The 17758-nt window shown below is 43.6% G+C and overlaps 1 protein-coding gene across 1 annotated transcript in view; it reads right to left on the reverse strand.

Annotated features, from left to right (window-relative positions):
* WDFY4 (WDFY family member 4) overlaps positions 1-17758 on the reverse strand; it is a 191015-nt gene that overhangs the window by 43428 nt on the left and 129829 nt on the right. The window contains exons 40-45 of the mRNA XM_014958090.1: positions 14168-14245; positions 13033-13236; positions 12161-12212; positions 10553-10719; positions 1553-1701; positions 324-444 (exon numbers count right to left, since the gene is read on the reverse strand). Coding sequence (XP_014813576.1) covers positions 324-444; positions 1553-1701; positions 10553-10719; positions 12161-12212; positions 13033-13236; positions 14168-14245 — 771 coding nt within the window. The remainder of the gene's footprint in view (positions 1-323; positions 445-1552; positions 1702-10552; positions 10720-12160; positions 12213-13032; positions 13237-14167; positions 14246-17758) is intronic.

The raw sequence follows: 17758 nt of genomic DNA on the forward strand, positions 1-17758 counted from the left end.
CATCAAAACACAGGGACTTGACTTCAAGTCTTATTTCCAAAAACATTGAGATAAACTGTGAAGTTGTGAACAACTGTGATTAGCTGTTAGCCTTACAACTAATGAGACAGCCACTCCACTGAGGGTGCTTAAACTCTCTGGTGAACATAGGAATGAGTTTGTATTACCAAAGGCTAATGAAGCAATGATGGGAGAAAAAGCATTTTGGGACTCAAGCAAAGAAATCTCAACAGTCTGAGTAAAAATCGTGCAGGCAGTTTCAGTCACACATCATTATTGCTGTTGCAGCTTTCCTTCAAATGACTGAGCGTGTTAGTTCCTACCTGCAGGAGAAAGCGCATCAGATGAATCTCTTTTATATCATGATACGAATAACGGGAACACAACTGATCTCCCACAGCGTGATCTTTATGGCATAGGTTGAAAATAAATGGATCACTGATGCTGGAAGAGAAAAATATAAAGAAAGAAAAACTAATTTGAAAAGCAAAAGATCAGGAGAGCTTTCATGAACATCCAAGTGCTCCATAAAGAAGAGTAAAAGTACTAAGAGACAGCAAGATCAAATACGTGAATTAAAAACAAAGCTAAATAATGAAGGCAAATTTTGCACTAGTTCCCAAAGTAAAATAAAGAGCTTGTGGAGACTAAGGGTAGGTTTGGAATTATCGTAGTGAATGTAAATAGGCAGACAGCAATGTTCTGCACACACTGAAGTCTGAGAAGCAACAAGGGAAGGTGCTGAGTGGGACAACCTGAAAGCCTGGGTGAAGGGCAAGCATTATATGGACATACAGCTATTATCAACAGCAATTAATTGGGACTAATAATTAAGCAATTAATTCATTATTACGTTGGTTGTGTACACGTACTGCAATTGCTATCTACAGCCTCGCCCATAGCAAATCCCTTAGAAAAACAACTGAAGCTTTTATCAGACCCAGCCTAATCGACCCGTAAGTCACCTGATGGGATTGACTGGTGTCGGACTGGGTAGGAATGGGATGCAGAGCAGACAGGGAGTAAAAACACCGAGTTACTCACTGCCCCGCTGGGCTTTGCACATGAGCACACAGCACGCGCAAAGAGCTAAGTCTAACAGACTCATTTTCAATATTGATTAGTTTCAATAAATCATGAGTCAAAGATGATAGCAGTGTGCCAAATATTAATTACGATTCTGTCTTGGAGAAACAAACAAAAAAAAAAAACTTGGGAGATGATGAAGCTAAAGGCTCTTGTAATGACTGCTCCATATGAATAAAAGATGGGAGCCAGTCAGAAACATTAACAACACTTTAAAAGACTTGAAAAACAGCAACCTATGTGTTAGGCTGCCCACCATCTCCATCTGTTGGAGCTGGGAGCTCTTGTTGCACCTCCAGAGCCTGTCAAGAAGCACCTATGTTAGTTATGTTAAATACTTCTGTGAACAGATGGCAAGGATGGCAAACTTCTTCCTGTGCCCCTTCAGTCTCTGCAAATTCCAGGTGTCCATGTGCCAACACTGAAGTTAACGAAGCAGATCTCCAGGAGGAAAGAAGGAACTTACCTGGACAAGCAGTGACGTGTACAGTAGACTTCTTCTAGTGGGGATAACACAAAGTACTCACAGATGTAGAAGTGCTCTTTGCCAAAGAGCAGCACTCCTTCCAGTGCTGTGTGTCCCTGCACCACTGCCACAGAGCACTTGAACGTCACCTGGTAGAGGAGAGAGCAGGGTGAAGCCAGGAGTGGGTAACACAGGAGATGGGGACAGCAGGGAGCAAGACACAACAATGCAGAGGGACATGGGTTTGCACCAAACCAGCTGCCATCTCTACTGGGATGCAGCCACAAAATCACCATGAGTGACAGTGCAGGACTCTGCCGTGCCAGTCGTGGAAGGGTCTGATGCTCTTTTTCCCCAGGAAATCTCTTCCTTCCCCAGGAAATCTCTTCCTTCCCCATCTATCCATGGTGACATTTAGCAACATCACCACAGAACACGAAGAGCTTGAAATCTTAGACAGCAACACAGGCAGAGGGTTGAAGCACAGAGGAAATGAAGAGCTTGAAATCTTAGACAGCAACAGTTACTACACAGGCAGAGGGTTGAAGCACAGAGGAAAGAAGTGACTTTCCCCAACATGATACAGAAAACCCGTGGCATATAAGAAATATATGCATACTTTGATTTAGATCCCAGTGAAATCTCTACTTGAAAAAGTCCTGCAAAGGGATCCCAGGGAGCAATAAGCAAGGAAAGGATTTAACACTCTGGGTATCTATCCCACCACATCCAGCTGAATCAGCATAGAAAGGATTGAAATCTCAGTAACACAAAACTCCTTGCACTGGCACTTTTCCTTCCTGTATTATACAGAAGGCCAATCAAAATATATGATTCTATGATTCTAGTTGTCTTAGAGATTTAGTTAAACATTCTGGAACAGTTTAAAAGAACCTCCCTTGGCTTACTAAGACTCACTTTGTCTTTTTCCTGAGCAAATTAACTTGGCCATTAAAATACAGGAATTTCTAACACACAATGTAGAGGCACTGGGAGTGTTTCAATAAAGTAGTTCTTCAGTCATATATGTCAGATCACAAAAGTTTTCTTGAGAATCAAGCAGTTTTGATAAAGAAGAAAAGTTGCTTTTTTTTCCTGGGACTGGCTGAGAGATGGTGTAGAAAGGAAACAGACCAACACAGAGACCAGAAAAGCCCAACTATCTGGTAAATTGCGTGGGCTGCGTGCAGGAAACTTAAAGTTCTGATTTTAAATCAAGCAGTAACTCATTGCAAAGGACTTGCATGACATTTAGAGGCATGAAGTTCCTTATTTTTCTTGGCTGTTGATTCAATCTTCTACACATACTCATACTCACTTTACATGTCATCGTGTATGGTTCTCCTTCGCTTTTTTTCCTACCTCACTATTTCTGGAACCAAATCCACAACCTTCCTTGCCTCCATCCCAAAATACACAGAAGCTAACTCAGGTCAGCTCAAGCAGACCTGCAGGAACTTCCAGTCTTGGCTGCCAGCATAAAATAAATAATAAATTCATAAAAAATTGAAAGAAAATATGGTTTCTACATGTAATTCTTTTTTTTTACTGAAAAACAATTATTTTACCAACAAAATGGGAGGTTCATTTTGAAATCACTTCAGTGCACACAGAATGTTGTTTTCATCCTGGGGTTGAAAAAAAAAAAAAAAGCAACCAATGCTGGAAGATTTCTGTGGGTATTTTTTGATTAAAATCCCCTGAATCTCTCTCTCTTTCCTCTCTAAATTATTTCTGAGAGGAAGCTGGCATTTTTCCATCGCCTCTCCTGCAGATCCCACAGGAATGCCTGTCTCTGTAGGGATGTGCCAACCATAGAACTGGAATATGTGTGTGCATGTCATTACGTGGTTAGAGACTTGTCTTCTTGCACATAGAATACTGGGGAATTCTGGTCACAGTAGTGAACCACAGGGTTTCCTGAAGTGGTTAAATAGCAGAAAGGCTGCTTCTTCCCAAAAGGAAGGTAACAAAGTTGAAACACCAAGCAGTCCTGTAAAATTGCTAAGTGGACACAAAGTTGAAATCCAGATTTCTAAGAGCTCCACCTCGGCAAACCCAGCCCGTGTGTGTGGTTTTGGGAGACTCATGGATCGTGCAGGGGGGGCTGCTCATCGTCATTAATATGGTCTGGCACAACTAATCAATTCTTTACTCCGCTTAAGGCAGGACCACATCAACGTTAGCAGGTCTCGAGAGGGCAGAGAGCACAGATCTCTTTTCCTCAAACCTGAAACTCTAAGCCCCAGTACATTCTCTCTTCTAGTTCTCCGTACAACCAGTAACAGTCACCAGTGCCAAATCCATTTCTTCAATTTTATGTTAGCACCCCCAGCAGAATTAAATATATCCGTGCTGTTAGAAATACTAGAGCCCTTGGGCTGAATCAGTTGTTCTCATCTGGAGAAGGGGGCTCATTTTATTCCAGGTGACTAATAAAAAGCTGACAAAGAGGTGCACTAGAGAACCCCCACCAGGACAGTCTTGTACCTACAAGTCTTGGACTGAAACACCAAGGAGCCTCAAATTACCATAGATTAAATAAAAACTTTCCTTTTCTGTCAAAACAGAACAGAATCCAGTTCACCAGCCACTAGAATCATTAATCAATGAAGCAAACATGACATAAAATAATTGAATAATTACCTTCCAAGGTATTGCCCAGAGCCCTGCATCTCCTGATTGCTCTGTTCATTCAGATGTACGAGGGAATTACTGCTAAAGGCGTGTTTGGGTTGGTTTGTTTTTTTCTTTTTCTTGTTTTTCAGAAAAGCTGTTTGTAAATGTTCCAGTTGCAATTAAGCAAATAGCCATAAAAGCGTATCTGCACTGGAGCCCAAGAGCCAGATTTCCAAAGGAATTATATGCCTAAAGACTCAAACAGCCTTTATGCAGTTTTCCAAACCACTGGAGGAGGTCAGCCATGGAGTCCTGCAGACTCCAGTGGAGTTAGCACGGCCACTCCCAGGAAAAATACAATGCAAGGAAATCAAAGTCACAGACTCGTGTTACTTGAACAAACTTATGCATGCCACACAATCACCCGAGCACAGAATTTCTACAGAATAAGGATAAAAGAATGGCCATTCCAAATCAGTTCAAAGGTCCATCTAAACAACAATCCTGTGCCTTAGTAACAGAAGCTTAAGGAAAGAGTGTAAGGAATGTGCCAGGTATGGAAGGATTCTTTATCTTCATATATTTTCTCAGCAACCAGTGGCTTAGAGCCTTCCTGAAGCCCCTTCCTCCTCCTCCTCATTGCCACATCTCATGTTTCCCTAGAAACACTCACAGCTGACTCCAGTCACTTGCTCAGCAAAAGGTACAAAAACTCTGCAAAATACACATAAAAACGACACATCCAGGTAGCACTGTATCGGGCACCGCAGAGATGAAATCTGCAGTTAAACATTCTTTCTGCCCTTTCTCGTATCGGATGAAATCTGCAGTTAAACATTCTTTCTGCCCTTTCTGTTGCATATTGAGGAATCCCAGGGTCCATCAGCTACCAAGGACCTGTCAGTAAAGCAGGGTCAATGCCATTTAGGGCCACAGAGTTCAAAATAACTAGGAGCACATGAAATCAAATACATTGCTTTCACAATTTTTGCTGGGGAAACAGACTTGTGTTCTCGTGGTAAGTGGGAGCAAAACAGGTCCCTCTCTCTGTGCCACTCACAAGACCTTCCCTGCAATGATTGTGTTTTTGCTCGTGGTTGAAGTCTCATCTTACTCTGAAACAGCCACACACGCGTCTCATTAATCACAGCTTAAGAATACATGACAGGTTACTTCATTCTCTCCAGCCGCTCAATGACCAGAGGAAACTAAATCTGCTTGACCTAGTCTTTAGTGGGTAGGGGCTCTAGGCTCAAGTTTGCTCACATCTGAACTGTTACAAACCTTGGATCAAATTTCTTCTGCTCAGACTTGAGTGAAACCATTGCAATTGCTCGAAAGAAAGCCTCGCAGCCACGGCTTTGCTTTGAAAGACCCAGGACACTGGGTCTTTCAGGTCCTCTTTTTCAGGTAGTCTCCATTCACCCTCCCTCCCTCCACCACCAGAGAAAAAAAACCCATGTGGAAGGTGTTTCTTCTTTTTCAGGTTTTAACAACTTCCCAACTGCTGCAAGAAAGAACATCGGATATTTTGGAGAAAGGGAAAATGGCAGAAGTATGTTCTTGTCCTGTACATGGTCATGGGCACTGGGACTACTCTTTGTCCTTGCTTTCTGTGATGAAAGCTGCCATCTGTGCCGGCCCATCGCCAGCCTGAGAAGCTGGCATCCCTTAGCTGATGATAGCATCTGGAAGCCAGTTCTAATAGGATTGTGCTCATACCTCTTGCACACCCAGACGTCTCCATCTCACCCCAGGCTCCTCTCAACCAGAAAATGCTGCCAAAAACTAATACGAGCCCTTAAATTTCCCCTTAGGTCAGTTCACTCAAGTTCATGTCCTTCCCACTGCTCCCATGACTCTCTCAGGAGTAACCAGAGCAAAGTCTGTCTGCTTCTTTCCCCAGACAGCAACTGGTAGGGGATCATCTCTCCTTGCTTGACGTGGTATCTGGGACCTTGGGGCTTATCAGGAGCTCTGCAGAAATCCAGGGAGTAGCTACAGCCTTAGAACCAAAAGATGAAAGACGAACACCAAAAAAACCCACCCAGCAGCAGAGGTGAAGGTTGGATACTGGGAGGTATCCATGGAGCCCAAGCAGCACAGTGAAGGAACACAACCAGAAGAGCAGAGATCTGATTAAAGTTGCTCTGGTTTGTTTTGGCAACACTTAGAGCATGAGTCAGATCCTGCCCTTTGCACCCAGTGGCACAGTTGGGTTCCCTGGGCTGGGAAGCAGTGCAATGTCCCTAAAAACACCGGCTCCAGCAAGTGGCTGCAGAGTGGCCACACCGTTCTGCCAGTCCTAGATGCTGTTCCCTCTTTCAGCTCAGCCTGTTCTTTAATCAGCCCCTTTCTCTCAACCATGGATCCCACTCCCTTTAATTTATGGTAGTCCCTTCTATTATTGCTCTTGGCACCTCCCGTGCTCTCTCCAGACCCTCCTTCAAGGAAAGACATTGTGCCCAGATTTCTGCTAGGCCATGCCCTCTCGTTAAGTTCAGATTCATTACCCCAGCTGCTTGGATTTCTTACTGGCTCAAATGACTTGCTGGCAAACAGAGGCATACTTTTCTCCAAAATTCAAAATTTCCACACCAAAATCACCCCCCAAGCCTTCCTCCGCTTTCTTCATCTATTACACGCTAATCACACATTAATAACCTGGCAGGACTACTCAGGGATGTCAAGATCAGGGCTGCAATCTTGCACTGGGGGGCTCAGGTTGCAGATGTAGGAATCCAATCTCCCTGTCTCCGCTGGGAAACCAGGGTTATTTAAAGGGTTGGCTCCGGCTTTCGGTAAGCAAGTGGATTAGATGGGGCCAGGCTCCTATCTGCATTTCTCTTGCACAATTCTGCAGCAGCACATGTTGTGTAACATCACCCACAGCACATGTAACCTCTCCTTCCATGCCTGCGGTGTGTACAGTCTCACAATACTGAAAATACATGCACAATATGATCTCCACCTGTACATGCTATAACCTCCGTGGAGCAAAATGTGTAACTGAGGAGCCAGTGTGACACTTCAGTAAGTTCTGAGGGGACAGCCCTGACAGCAACACCTGTAAATCTGCACCTGCAGCCTGATATATTCATCTAGTGGATTACACACATGGACTTCTGGGTGCAGCAATAAAACATCTTGTGCTTTGGCCGTACACACAGAGATAGTACTTTACACTGCTGGAGTTACAGCACCAGCTCCAAACATTCAGCAACGAGGGGACTCAGTTCCCAGCTTTGACTTCAAAGTCACATTTTCCCCAAGCACACCAAGAGGAGTCCTTGGAGTCCTTCAAGGAGGAGCTTTCACAAGGGGCTGAGGGAGGAGGTGAAGCAACAAAATCTCAGCTACCATCCCACCATTTTCCTTTAGTCTGGAAACAACTGCCCTGACCCTCCATACCTTGTGCCCAGCTCTCAGTCAGTGCATGGGCAAGCCACAAACATCTCTAACTCCTCTGAACCCCCACTTACCTCTTTATGTACCTCCATAGAGCCAAACCACAACAATAGCCCTCTGTATTTTGCATTTCACCAGCACTGCATACAAGGTTTTTGGCTTTTAGATCTGGCTCTAACAGTGAAAACTGATGGGGACTAGGAGAAACTGGTTCAGAGCACAGAAAGAAACAGGGAAAGAACACTGAGGAGCCCCATGTAACTGGAAATGACACTACATGTGGGGTAGGGTAACAGCAGAGAAGAGACTGGAACTCTCTGGGCAAGGGAAATAAGATGAGATCAAGCATCTTGAGAGCTGGACCCTGTGCTGTGTAGGTGGGAAGAATGGGACAGATTGGGCTCAAACACAACAGGAACAGAGGGGCAGCCAAGAGGGGAAAACAGCTGAAGCTAAATTACAAATAATCAGGAAAGAAACTGTGCTCACCACAACACACTGTCCCTTCAAAGGCAAGGTTGGTACATATGGTGGAGGAGGCCCATATCCCCCTGATAAAGGTTATAGTGTGTTCATCTAAAGACTGAACTTTGTATGTTCTGGGTGCTGTTAAAACACAGAGCCTGACTGCTCCCTCATATGATTAGTCCCCACTCCATCAGACACCATCCTCCACCACCCAGTAGCTTCCTTCCTTCGCCTACACTAAAACTGCATCCATTTGCTTTCTCCTTTATAGTCCCTTTCTCTCACAGTCCAAGCGATTAACACATCTCGTTTAATACTTAAAATTAATTTCGCAGAAATGCCTAGAAATGTTTTCTAGTCTATTTTGCAAGATAAAACAGAAGACAGGATGATATTAGCACGACAACACCCCACCTGCACCCATATTCTTGCTGAGAACAGACTCTGAACCAAAAATTTCAACGGCATTTAGTCATAGAATTGCCCAGGTTGGAAGGTGCCTTCACTGAGTCCAACCATCAACCCAACTCTGATAAAAACCACCACTAAACCATGTCACTAAGCACTATGTCAACCCGTCTTTTAAATACCTCCAGGGATGGTGCCTCAGCCGCTTCCCTGGGCAGCCCATTCCAGGGCTTAATAACCCTTTCAGTGTACAAATTTTTCCTAATATCTAATCTGAATTTTATCTGCAGCTTCTGCAAAAAAAGCCATCTCACCTATCTGAATACGAACAAAGGTGTCTGTTTAACAGCAAGGCAAAGAAATAGCACCGAGTGACATTATAAAACGGTGACCAAGTGCTTCCCTGTGTTCCAGAAATTAATCTAGTATCTGCCAAAGCATGGCAGTGATTTTTTTCTGGGCAGTGCAGTAGGTAGGATGGTGCCAGTTGCCTGTTTAAAGTGCAAACAGCTCACAAGGCAGCCATCGAGGAGGCAGGACCGCAGCGCGCTAAGTGAGCGCAGGACAGCTAATGTCACCCCCCGCTGCTTTTTTTAATACTTCTGTCAGCGCGGCAACGCGGTGTCAGCCGCTGGAAAAAAACCCTGCCTGGCGTTTCTGACGGCTTCCAGCAGAGTTACATGGAGAGGAGACAGACAGCCTGAGGGCTCAAAATGAGATCAGCACACGGAAAACATGCCTCGCATTTTCATGCTTGTCTCCTTCTGCTGGGGAGAGGTATGTGGGGGGAGGTGGAAAGGAGGAGGGAAAGGGAAATGAATTATGTTGTAGAGACAGACAGCAAGGAAGCCATCATCTTAAGAGTGCACGAATGTGACCCCTGGCCACTTGCAAGAGATTTGGTGATGGTATTGAGACATAAAAATAAATATTTCTATATTTATGTACAGCTATCACCGCACTGTGATGGCTGAGTTTAAATACTCCAAGAACGACCCTTGGCTTCCACTACAGGATACTAACTGTGGGGCCAACGGGCCCCAACATAGAATTGCCGGTTTGGAAGGGACCTTTCAGATCACTGAGTCCAACCATCAACCCAACACTGACAAAAAACATCACTAAACCATACTGCTAAGGAGTGATGCCACTGGAAGAAATAGGTACATGGCGAAAGATCGGAGAATGAGGCCAGGTCTGCTCCTCATGACAAAAATCTCTGACAGTCCTTTAGAAAATGGCTATGTGCAGTGAACAGCCAACTTCCAGGGGTTGATTTGGAGTCACCGTCGTGGGGACTGTGCTGAAAGTGACGGGCAGGTTGTTGGCTTTCGAGCAAAGGGATTAAATTGAGAACACCAGACCAGAGTTACCATCCCCCTAACAGAGTCACCCCTATTTACTCCACAGCTTGTGTCCTCCTCCAGCATTCCTGAACCTGGGAGAAGGCATCCTGTCCAGTACAAGAACAAAGAAGGAACAGCACTGGTTTGACTAAATGACACACAAGGGAAGAATCAGACAGGAAGAAGGGAAAGTCTCTATGGCCTTAGAGGGAAGAATCTGTTATGGGGAAAGGGGAGAATCTCTCGTGGGGAGGCAGAGGAGAAAAAGGCATGTAAAGAGAGGAAGAAAACATTTTCTGGTATTCAGCAGGAAGAGATTTTAACATCACTGAAGTAGCAACCTATGGTCTTCCAGAGGTAATAAATAAATTTGATCCAGGCACTGCTCTGAGCACGAGTAATGGCGGGGAAGCAGGGCAGAAATTCTCAGAGTCTCATAATTAATTTGCCATGTCTTTGGCAAATTCAGGCAATACTGTCTCACAGGTATGAGAATACCTTGGTTGCATGCCCAAATTATTTTCTGTTGTTTTGAAGAGTTAATATTAAATGCTCTTCAAGAATAAGTCTATATAGGTGTTTATACAGAGACTGGAAAACTGCAATTGCTCTAAGGAAACAGGTAGCAATGTTTCCTGTAGCCTGAATCCACCTGAACACCAATCTGGAAGGAGCAGAAAGGCCACCACATCCAATTCACTCTCTAAAATGCCACCTTCCCAGAGAAAATTCTCCAGTTCATCTTTCCTACCTTTTCACTTTCCGCAAACTCCTGCAATATGATTTGTCTCTCCACGCACAGTTCAAAGAAGTCTTCTGAATGGAAACTTTCATGCAGAGCAGGGAAGAACGTTAGCTGGTTACAGTCTGATCCCTTCTTATCCATCTCCCTTTCTGCTCCATTTAACGTCAGCTCCCCTATATTGGTATAAAAGAGATTGCCGTTTCAGTGGCAGTCGGACAACACCAAAAGCATTTGTAATTTAGACTTTCACCCAATCTGCTCTACCTTGGGAAACAGAACTATTTATCTGCAAAAAAACAGGCAAGGAAGAAGTAAAATTGGTCCCTACTAATGAATGATGCTTACTTCAGGGAACTGAGAACAGGTTCTGTACTCAGTCATAATTCAAATTAAATTCCTATAATTACTGAAGATTTAAAAATATTGAACAAATATATTTATTCTCATTTTTACACTCTGTTGGGTTAGTCATCTGATAACTAAAGAATTTTAAATAAAAAGGACTCTGTTCACAAACATGATATCAGGAAAAAACAAAAATGGGAGTCTTTTTCTAGTCATCTGATAATTAAATAATTTAAAAAAAAAAAAAAAAAGGACTCTGTTCACAAACACAAAATCAGGAAAAAACAAAAATGGGAGTCTTTTTGGGGACACACACTGAGTAGGATCTTAAGAGACCCCAAGGAGACACAACCTATTCTTGTCTTGCCCAAGCTGTGTCCCAAGTTCTGCAGACTAAGACAGCACACACAGCCAGGGTAGGAATGATCAGCTTTCTGATTCAGGTAGACTGTAACCACTTTCACACAGAAACTATGTAGTACTTCCATCTTGTTTGGAGTCTAGAACTATGAGCTCCACTGTCACTTGATTTTTGGGCCCTTTCAAACTACAAAGTATACAACAACACTGCCTATTTCCAACTGGGTACACCAGAAGTTTCACTTGGAGCAGCCACACAGGAGGCTGAAATCCACAGCCTTAGACTTGGCTGACATTTCCCTGTACCACATTTCACCACCCCCCACCCCATTCTTCTAATGGCTCACATAACAGAAAACCTGGCCTTGGATAACAAAAAATATTGACATAATGGAAATATCTGGTTCTATTTTGAACAGTGAAAAACAATTTGACATGTTAATTTTCTTGGTGATTTCCTTCCACTATAATTTTGTCCACGTTCCTGGAAAGCTACAATTCCTATTACTGCTTCTCTGAGCCATGTATCACCTGGGTTTAAATACCATTTCAGAAGTAGAACTGGAATGTCTACTAAAAACCAGGGGGAAAGTCTGCACTTTTCCTTCTGAGTTTAAGCAGTTGGAAGCTTTCCAGGTGCTCAAGAATGCCCAAAAGTTTCATTTCAAGATAGCTTTTTTGCTTTCAGATCTTTCTGGTGACAACAAGAAAGCAACAAGTTCTGCAGACACTTTATTATACCACTTATAATAATTGTATCCGTCTTTTCCCAGATGTTCAAGTGACTTTTTAGCGCAGACCACTGACAATAAGTCTTATTTACTAGATGAAATTCTGACCTGGAAGTCCATACATTAACTCTAATTCTCTTTGGCTGTTTGACAATTTAATTTAGCCCTCAAATGTTACCTGGATTCACTTCAGCAGTGGGGCTTGTTGCATTTCTGTTTGCTAGGAGACCCTGAAAAGAGACCAGGTATGATTGAAGTGGAATATGCAGGGAGGTAAACATAATGTAGGATCTCCTTGCAGAGGAAAAAACCCACAGATTAGAACTATGTTGCAAATAAATGCCTTGGAAATTCAAATAAACTCACTTCAATGGACCCAAAGGAACAATTAAATGTAGGAACAAATGTCAACAATTAAGCAAAAGGCTTGTTGTCTTTTCAAAGATGACCCTGCATGAGGCCCCATACAGGATAAAAATCTTATCGCCCAGTCTACAGGAAACCGCCAGAATCCAAGCTTCTCATAAAAGCTGAAAATGTCTTAGAAATGGGAACCTCCTGATGTACTCAAGTGCTTCAGCTTCTGGTTGACAGGATTTGGCACACAGACACTACAGAGAGTAGTACATATCCCACATCTACAGTTCAATGCTTAGTTCAAACCACTCTAATTCCCCTTTTGATCATCCACCAGTTCTAGCAGCCTGAATAAATGTAAGACAAAAAGACAGTGGAGCCTTCTGACTGGACTCTGTTGCATACACTGGGAAGTGCTATTCCCATGAGATATTACAAGCAGAAAGGTATGGTTGGGTTATGCTCTCCTCTGTCTTGGGAGTTCTTAGACCAGAAAAGAGGGAAAATCATTATGTTGCTGCGAAACACATTGCAACCCCTCTTAGTTGCTCAAAACCAGAGCCGTTCAGTGGGTTCTCTACGTATGGCACGGCGTGTTGATGAGTCGGGGGACAAGAACCAGAGGAAAGAGGTGAGTAAAGAATCTCCAGCAACTGCTACAGAAATTGTGCACCTCCTGCAAAAGCTTTGTACCTCACTCTTCATCCGCATCATCGTCACTCGGGGGTTCACGTGCTGAATCCTCCTCCTCATTCGTGAAGGCCCTTCATAACAATCAAGGATCCACCGTGGCTCTAAGGATCGTGATGCGTGTCCCCACGGGCCCCTTCTGCAGAAAAGTTGCTCCTCAAGTATCATCCAGTCCTTGGCTGCTTTACTGTAATCACACTGCAGCATCTGTGGGACAGAACCACTTTGTGACACCTTCTGTCCACTCCCCTCCTCCCATCCAGCAGTGGCACCATCCCAGTGATTCAGAGGGATCTACCCAACCTACCAGTTGGGACCACTGGAGAGAGGTCTAGCGCTGCAGACCCAGCAAACACAGGTCCAGCTGTCCACTGAAAGCATGCTGTGGGAGATGTTACCAGTCAAACTAAGATAGAGTGACAAATATAAGCATGTGGCAAACTTCAGCCTCCTTGAAAATGGGTACTTTCATTAGGTTTCCAACTCAAAAGTAGTGAGGCAGGAGAACAGCATCATAGAGGCTTTACTCTCTCTGGTTCTTCCTGGGGAATGTTTGTGTCAAATGGCTATGACTGTGCTCACTGAAAACACAGTCGGGAAGATTCAGTCAGAAGTGGACTCTGCTCCCTGCAAGCATGGCACGGATTTAATTATTTCTATTTAGGAGGTGCGTGCAGGGAGCTGGGGGACACTAAAATATCAATTTAAAGGAGAGAAAAAAGTTAGAATTTCAAAGAACGAAAAGCTTGTTGTTCTCCGACGGCCAATTCTGAAGCAGAAACATACCTGTGAGATTTTACTGGCTAAGCGCTTGAGATCTGTTGAAAAGGTTTACTGGCTGCTAAGAAAAAAAGGTCAAAGTTCTTAATTTTATTTCTGTTACTGCGAGAGTGGAATAATTCATTTAAACAAAAGAAAAAAGGTTCCTGAAGATAAAGTGAGGATCTGCAATCTGACTGGTGAGTGACGCTATATCACACTTCAGTGGTGATGCCAGGAACCCAGTATTGACTCATTAACTCTCTGCATTTCTCTGGGCATAACTATTCATCTCACTGGGAATTCCTGATTTCTCAGGGTAGACCAAGAGCATCCTTTCAACAACAGAAAACTCCTGCAGAATATTCCCTTTATTTACCTGTATGTGGTTCTTGTACAAAGAGGCATACAGCTCCTGCCCGATTCTTCGGTACCGTTCCATACATGACACAAATCCCTAGAAGAAACATCAGAACAAATTACATCAAGGTGCTACAGGTGTAAACTCTGCAACAGGTACAAGCAGGCATTAGTATCTTTGGCTTTTACAAGAATAGTTAGGGAATATATTGAATCATGGAATGGTTCAGGTTGGAAGGGGCCTTAAAGACCATCCAGTTCCAACCCCCTGCCCTGGGCAGGGACACCTCCCACCAGACCAGGTTGCTCCAAGCCCCATCCAGCCTGGCCTTGAACCCCTCCAGGGATGGGGCATCCACAGCTTCTCTGGGCTACCTGTTCCATTGTCCCACCACCCTCACAGCAAAGAATTTCTTCCTAATACCTCATTTAAACCTCTCTTCTTTCAGTTTAAAACCATTACCCCTCCATCCTATTGCTACACTCTCTGATCAAGAGTTCCTCCCCAAAATAAGATTGGTTTCCCTTCCCAGGATCTTACAGAAAGTACGCCAGAGCCATGAAATAAAAAAAACACAACACAAACAAACAACAAAAAACAACCCCAATACAGGAAAAAAAAAATAAAACGAACAAAAACCCAAAAACAAATTAAAAGAAAAAAAAAGAATCAGAGTGGCTGACCATTAATTGCATTACATAAAGTAGGAGTAGAGGAGGCAGAAGCTGTTTGGAGGTGATACAGGAGAGGTTAGAGCCCTCCCAGTGCCACTGGAAGGCTCTCATGCCCACCCCAGCTTCCCTGAGGAAGGTGAGATCACTGCGAATCCCGGTGCGAGGCCAAACCAGTTGTGAAAGTCCCAGCCTCTCGCCACCTAAAGCCACGGCTCAGATGGGTAACTTTTAACTGCACGGACTCTGTGCCACGCTGGCAGCCATTCCTCACCGCAAACTGCCTCGCTGCTGCCTGCCCTGCGCTATAATTAAGTTAAGGCCCAAGGCCTACGTGGTGTGCCGATTAGCGCTGGCTGCCAGCCAGGGCCGCGTCCCCGCCGCGAAGTCACATTCAGTGGTGTTTCCCTGCAGGAAGCTCCTGTTTTACACTGATGAAAGTCATTACGTTTTTGTTTGTTTAAAGCATCATTAAACCTGTAATCACAGTTGCGGCCTCACAAAACTATTCCATAATTCATACAAAACTCCCATAAAGGCTGACCTAGAAAGCAACAGTGTCTCTGTGCTGTTGGACCAGGCTCAGCACAGGAGAAGGGTTGAGATCCCAGCTCCATGTGGACATCGGGTAAAAGCCATTCAGAACAGACAACCAGTTCCTCCCAGCAGCAACCACCATTTCAGACACCTCCAGGCCCCTCAAGCCCAGTCAGGGCTCTACTGGCAGCTGGTCCAAAGCTGCTCATAGTCTGTATTTCACTGATCAGATCCCTAAGGTCAAAACCTACATCACAAAGGACTTCACTGCCCCAACTCCTGGCCTTTGGAACATATGAAGGGTCCCCAAGAAGGAAAAAATTCTGCTCGCCACGTCCGGTGAACCAAAGACTAACCACTTTGGCTTCCAAATGAGCTACAGCTACCCATCTTCAACCAGATGAACATGTCCCTGATGATCATCCCCACAGGAAAACCATCTGGTTGTAAAATGAAATGAGCAGTTAACAAAATTGGAGATCACTGTGATTAGAAAAAACCCCACCAAATCCCAACAAAAAAATCCCCAAAACAGAAAAAGATATCTAACAAACATGGAGAATACAGACCAGGCTATATAGACCAGAACAATTACACTGTAATGCTTAACAAACAACTAGTCCAATTAAGTTTCTAACAAATAAACAGTTTCCATTAAAAATTGTAAGTTATCATCTTTCTTTATGCAGTAGATTAAATACAACAGTGCCACAGTGCACTATCTATCTGGAACAAAACCAGTATGTCAGCTTTGGTAATTCTTAATATTGTGTAACATAATGAAATGTTTGAGTTTCACATGCAGAAAAGCAGGTGTAAATGCCAGAAATCTGACCTGCATTTTAAGGAAAAGCAGACTAAAAGGCCATACTGATCATCCTGGCCTAAAGATCTGAGTATGATACCATGTTTTAAGTCTTTTTTATACAGACTTCTCTACTTTGCTGCCTTAGACAATCACATTCTAAGTAGAATCAGATCATTTTGCCGCCTCTGATTCCCCAGCCAATATTTAGAGGTTGAAGAGGTGATGGAATTTACGAGCTATTTCCCTCTTCAAAAACAAACAAACCACAGAATCAAAAACCTGTTTCTCCTCTTGCTGCACGGAGACCTCATGCAAGTAGGAGAGAAAATGATGAGCATCTGGGAAAGGTGAAACCAGAAAGGAGAAAAGTGCTGGCAAACAGAGAAATTAGCATGCCAAAAAAGCCAGAGTGGATTTTCTATCATTTCTTTCAACTAAAGCAATTGAAAGGCTGCTTGTAATAAGAAATGATTGAAAAGAAAAAAAAAATGGAAAAAGGTTGAGGTGTGACTTCTAAGTTAACAATTCTCTACTGAGCTCTGGAATGTTTTATATCTGATTTTTAAAATTATTTTCATATATATCTCTATCTCACTTAGCACTCCTGCACCCCATAAATCCTCAGACTTGCCATAATAAACTCATATTGCATGATACAGACACCAAATACGCCACAGACTTCCCTAAATAGGATGCCATTGGAGCTCTGCACTTCAAGGCTTTCTTTGGGGAATTAAAAGCTGTGTGTTGCATTACAGAACATACTTTTGTGTGCATGCATGTGCCAACACTCTTAAAAATAAACTTCAAGACAAAATAATTTTGGACTTGGAAGAGCCAAAGGAAAAGCCCAAATGTCCAGATCACTCACTGAGCCAAGTGAGGCCCATTTTCATCACCAGGCAGCTCCGGCCATTCTTACCCCTTCCTGAAGCATCCATGGGGTTGATGTGACCCAAGGGCAGGACCTATCCATGGGGTTGGTGTATCCCAAGGGCAGGACCCAGCACTTGACCTTGTTGACCCTCATACAGTTGACTTTGGCCATTGATCCAGCACGTCCAGATCCCTCTGTAGACCCTTCCTACCCTCAAGCAGATCAACACTCCCACCCAACTTGGTGTCATCTGCAAACTTACTGAGGGTTCACACCATCCCCTTGTCCAGATAAAGATATTGAACAGAACAAGCCCCTGCACTGAGCCCTGGGGACACCACGTGTAACAGGCCACATCCACAAACATCACACATGGACAGTGGCAAAGAGTCTGTATGTGGCAAAACCAGATTTGATGACCCTGATTCAATAAATCACTGTGTTCCAGGATGTGTTCAGGCATATACTTCATAGTTTTTATATACTGGTTGTCTACTACTAAGGGAGACAGATTTGCCTTTAATCCAAGCATTTCAGATACAAACATACAGATCACACATATGCATTACTTGGACCTTAAAAGTGACAATTCAACATGCTTAAAACCTTAATGGGTGATGACGGCAAGAGGGAAACAGGAAATTAGCACTGTTAGAATAAGAAAAATGACATGATACTGATGTGATACACTCTTCCCATCTTGTATCAAGCAGAAA

Source organism: Calidris pugnax, unplaced genomic scaffold, assembly GCF_001431845.1.
Source record: "Calidris pugnax isolate Ruff unplaced genomic scaffold, ASM143184v1 scaffold352, whole genome shotgun sequence".
Classification (NCBI taxonomy): domain Eukaryota; kingdom Metazoa; phylum Chordata; class Aves; order Charadriiformes; family Scolopacidae; genus Calidris; species Calidris pugnax.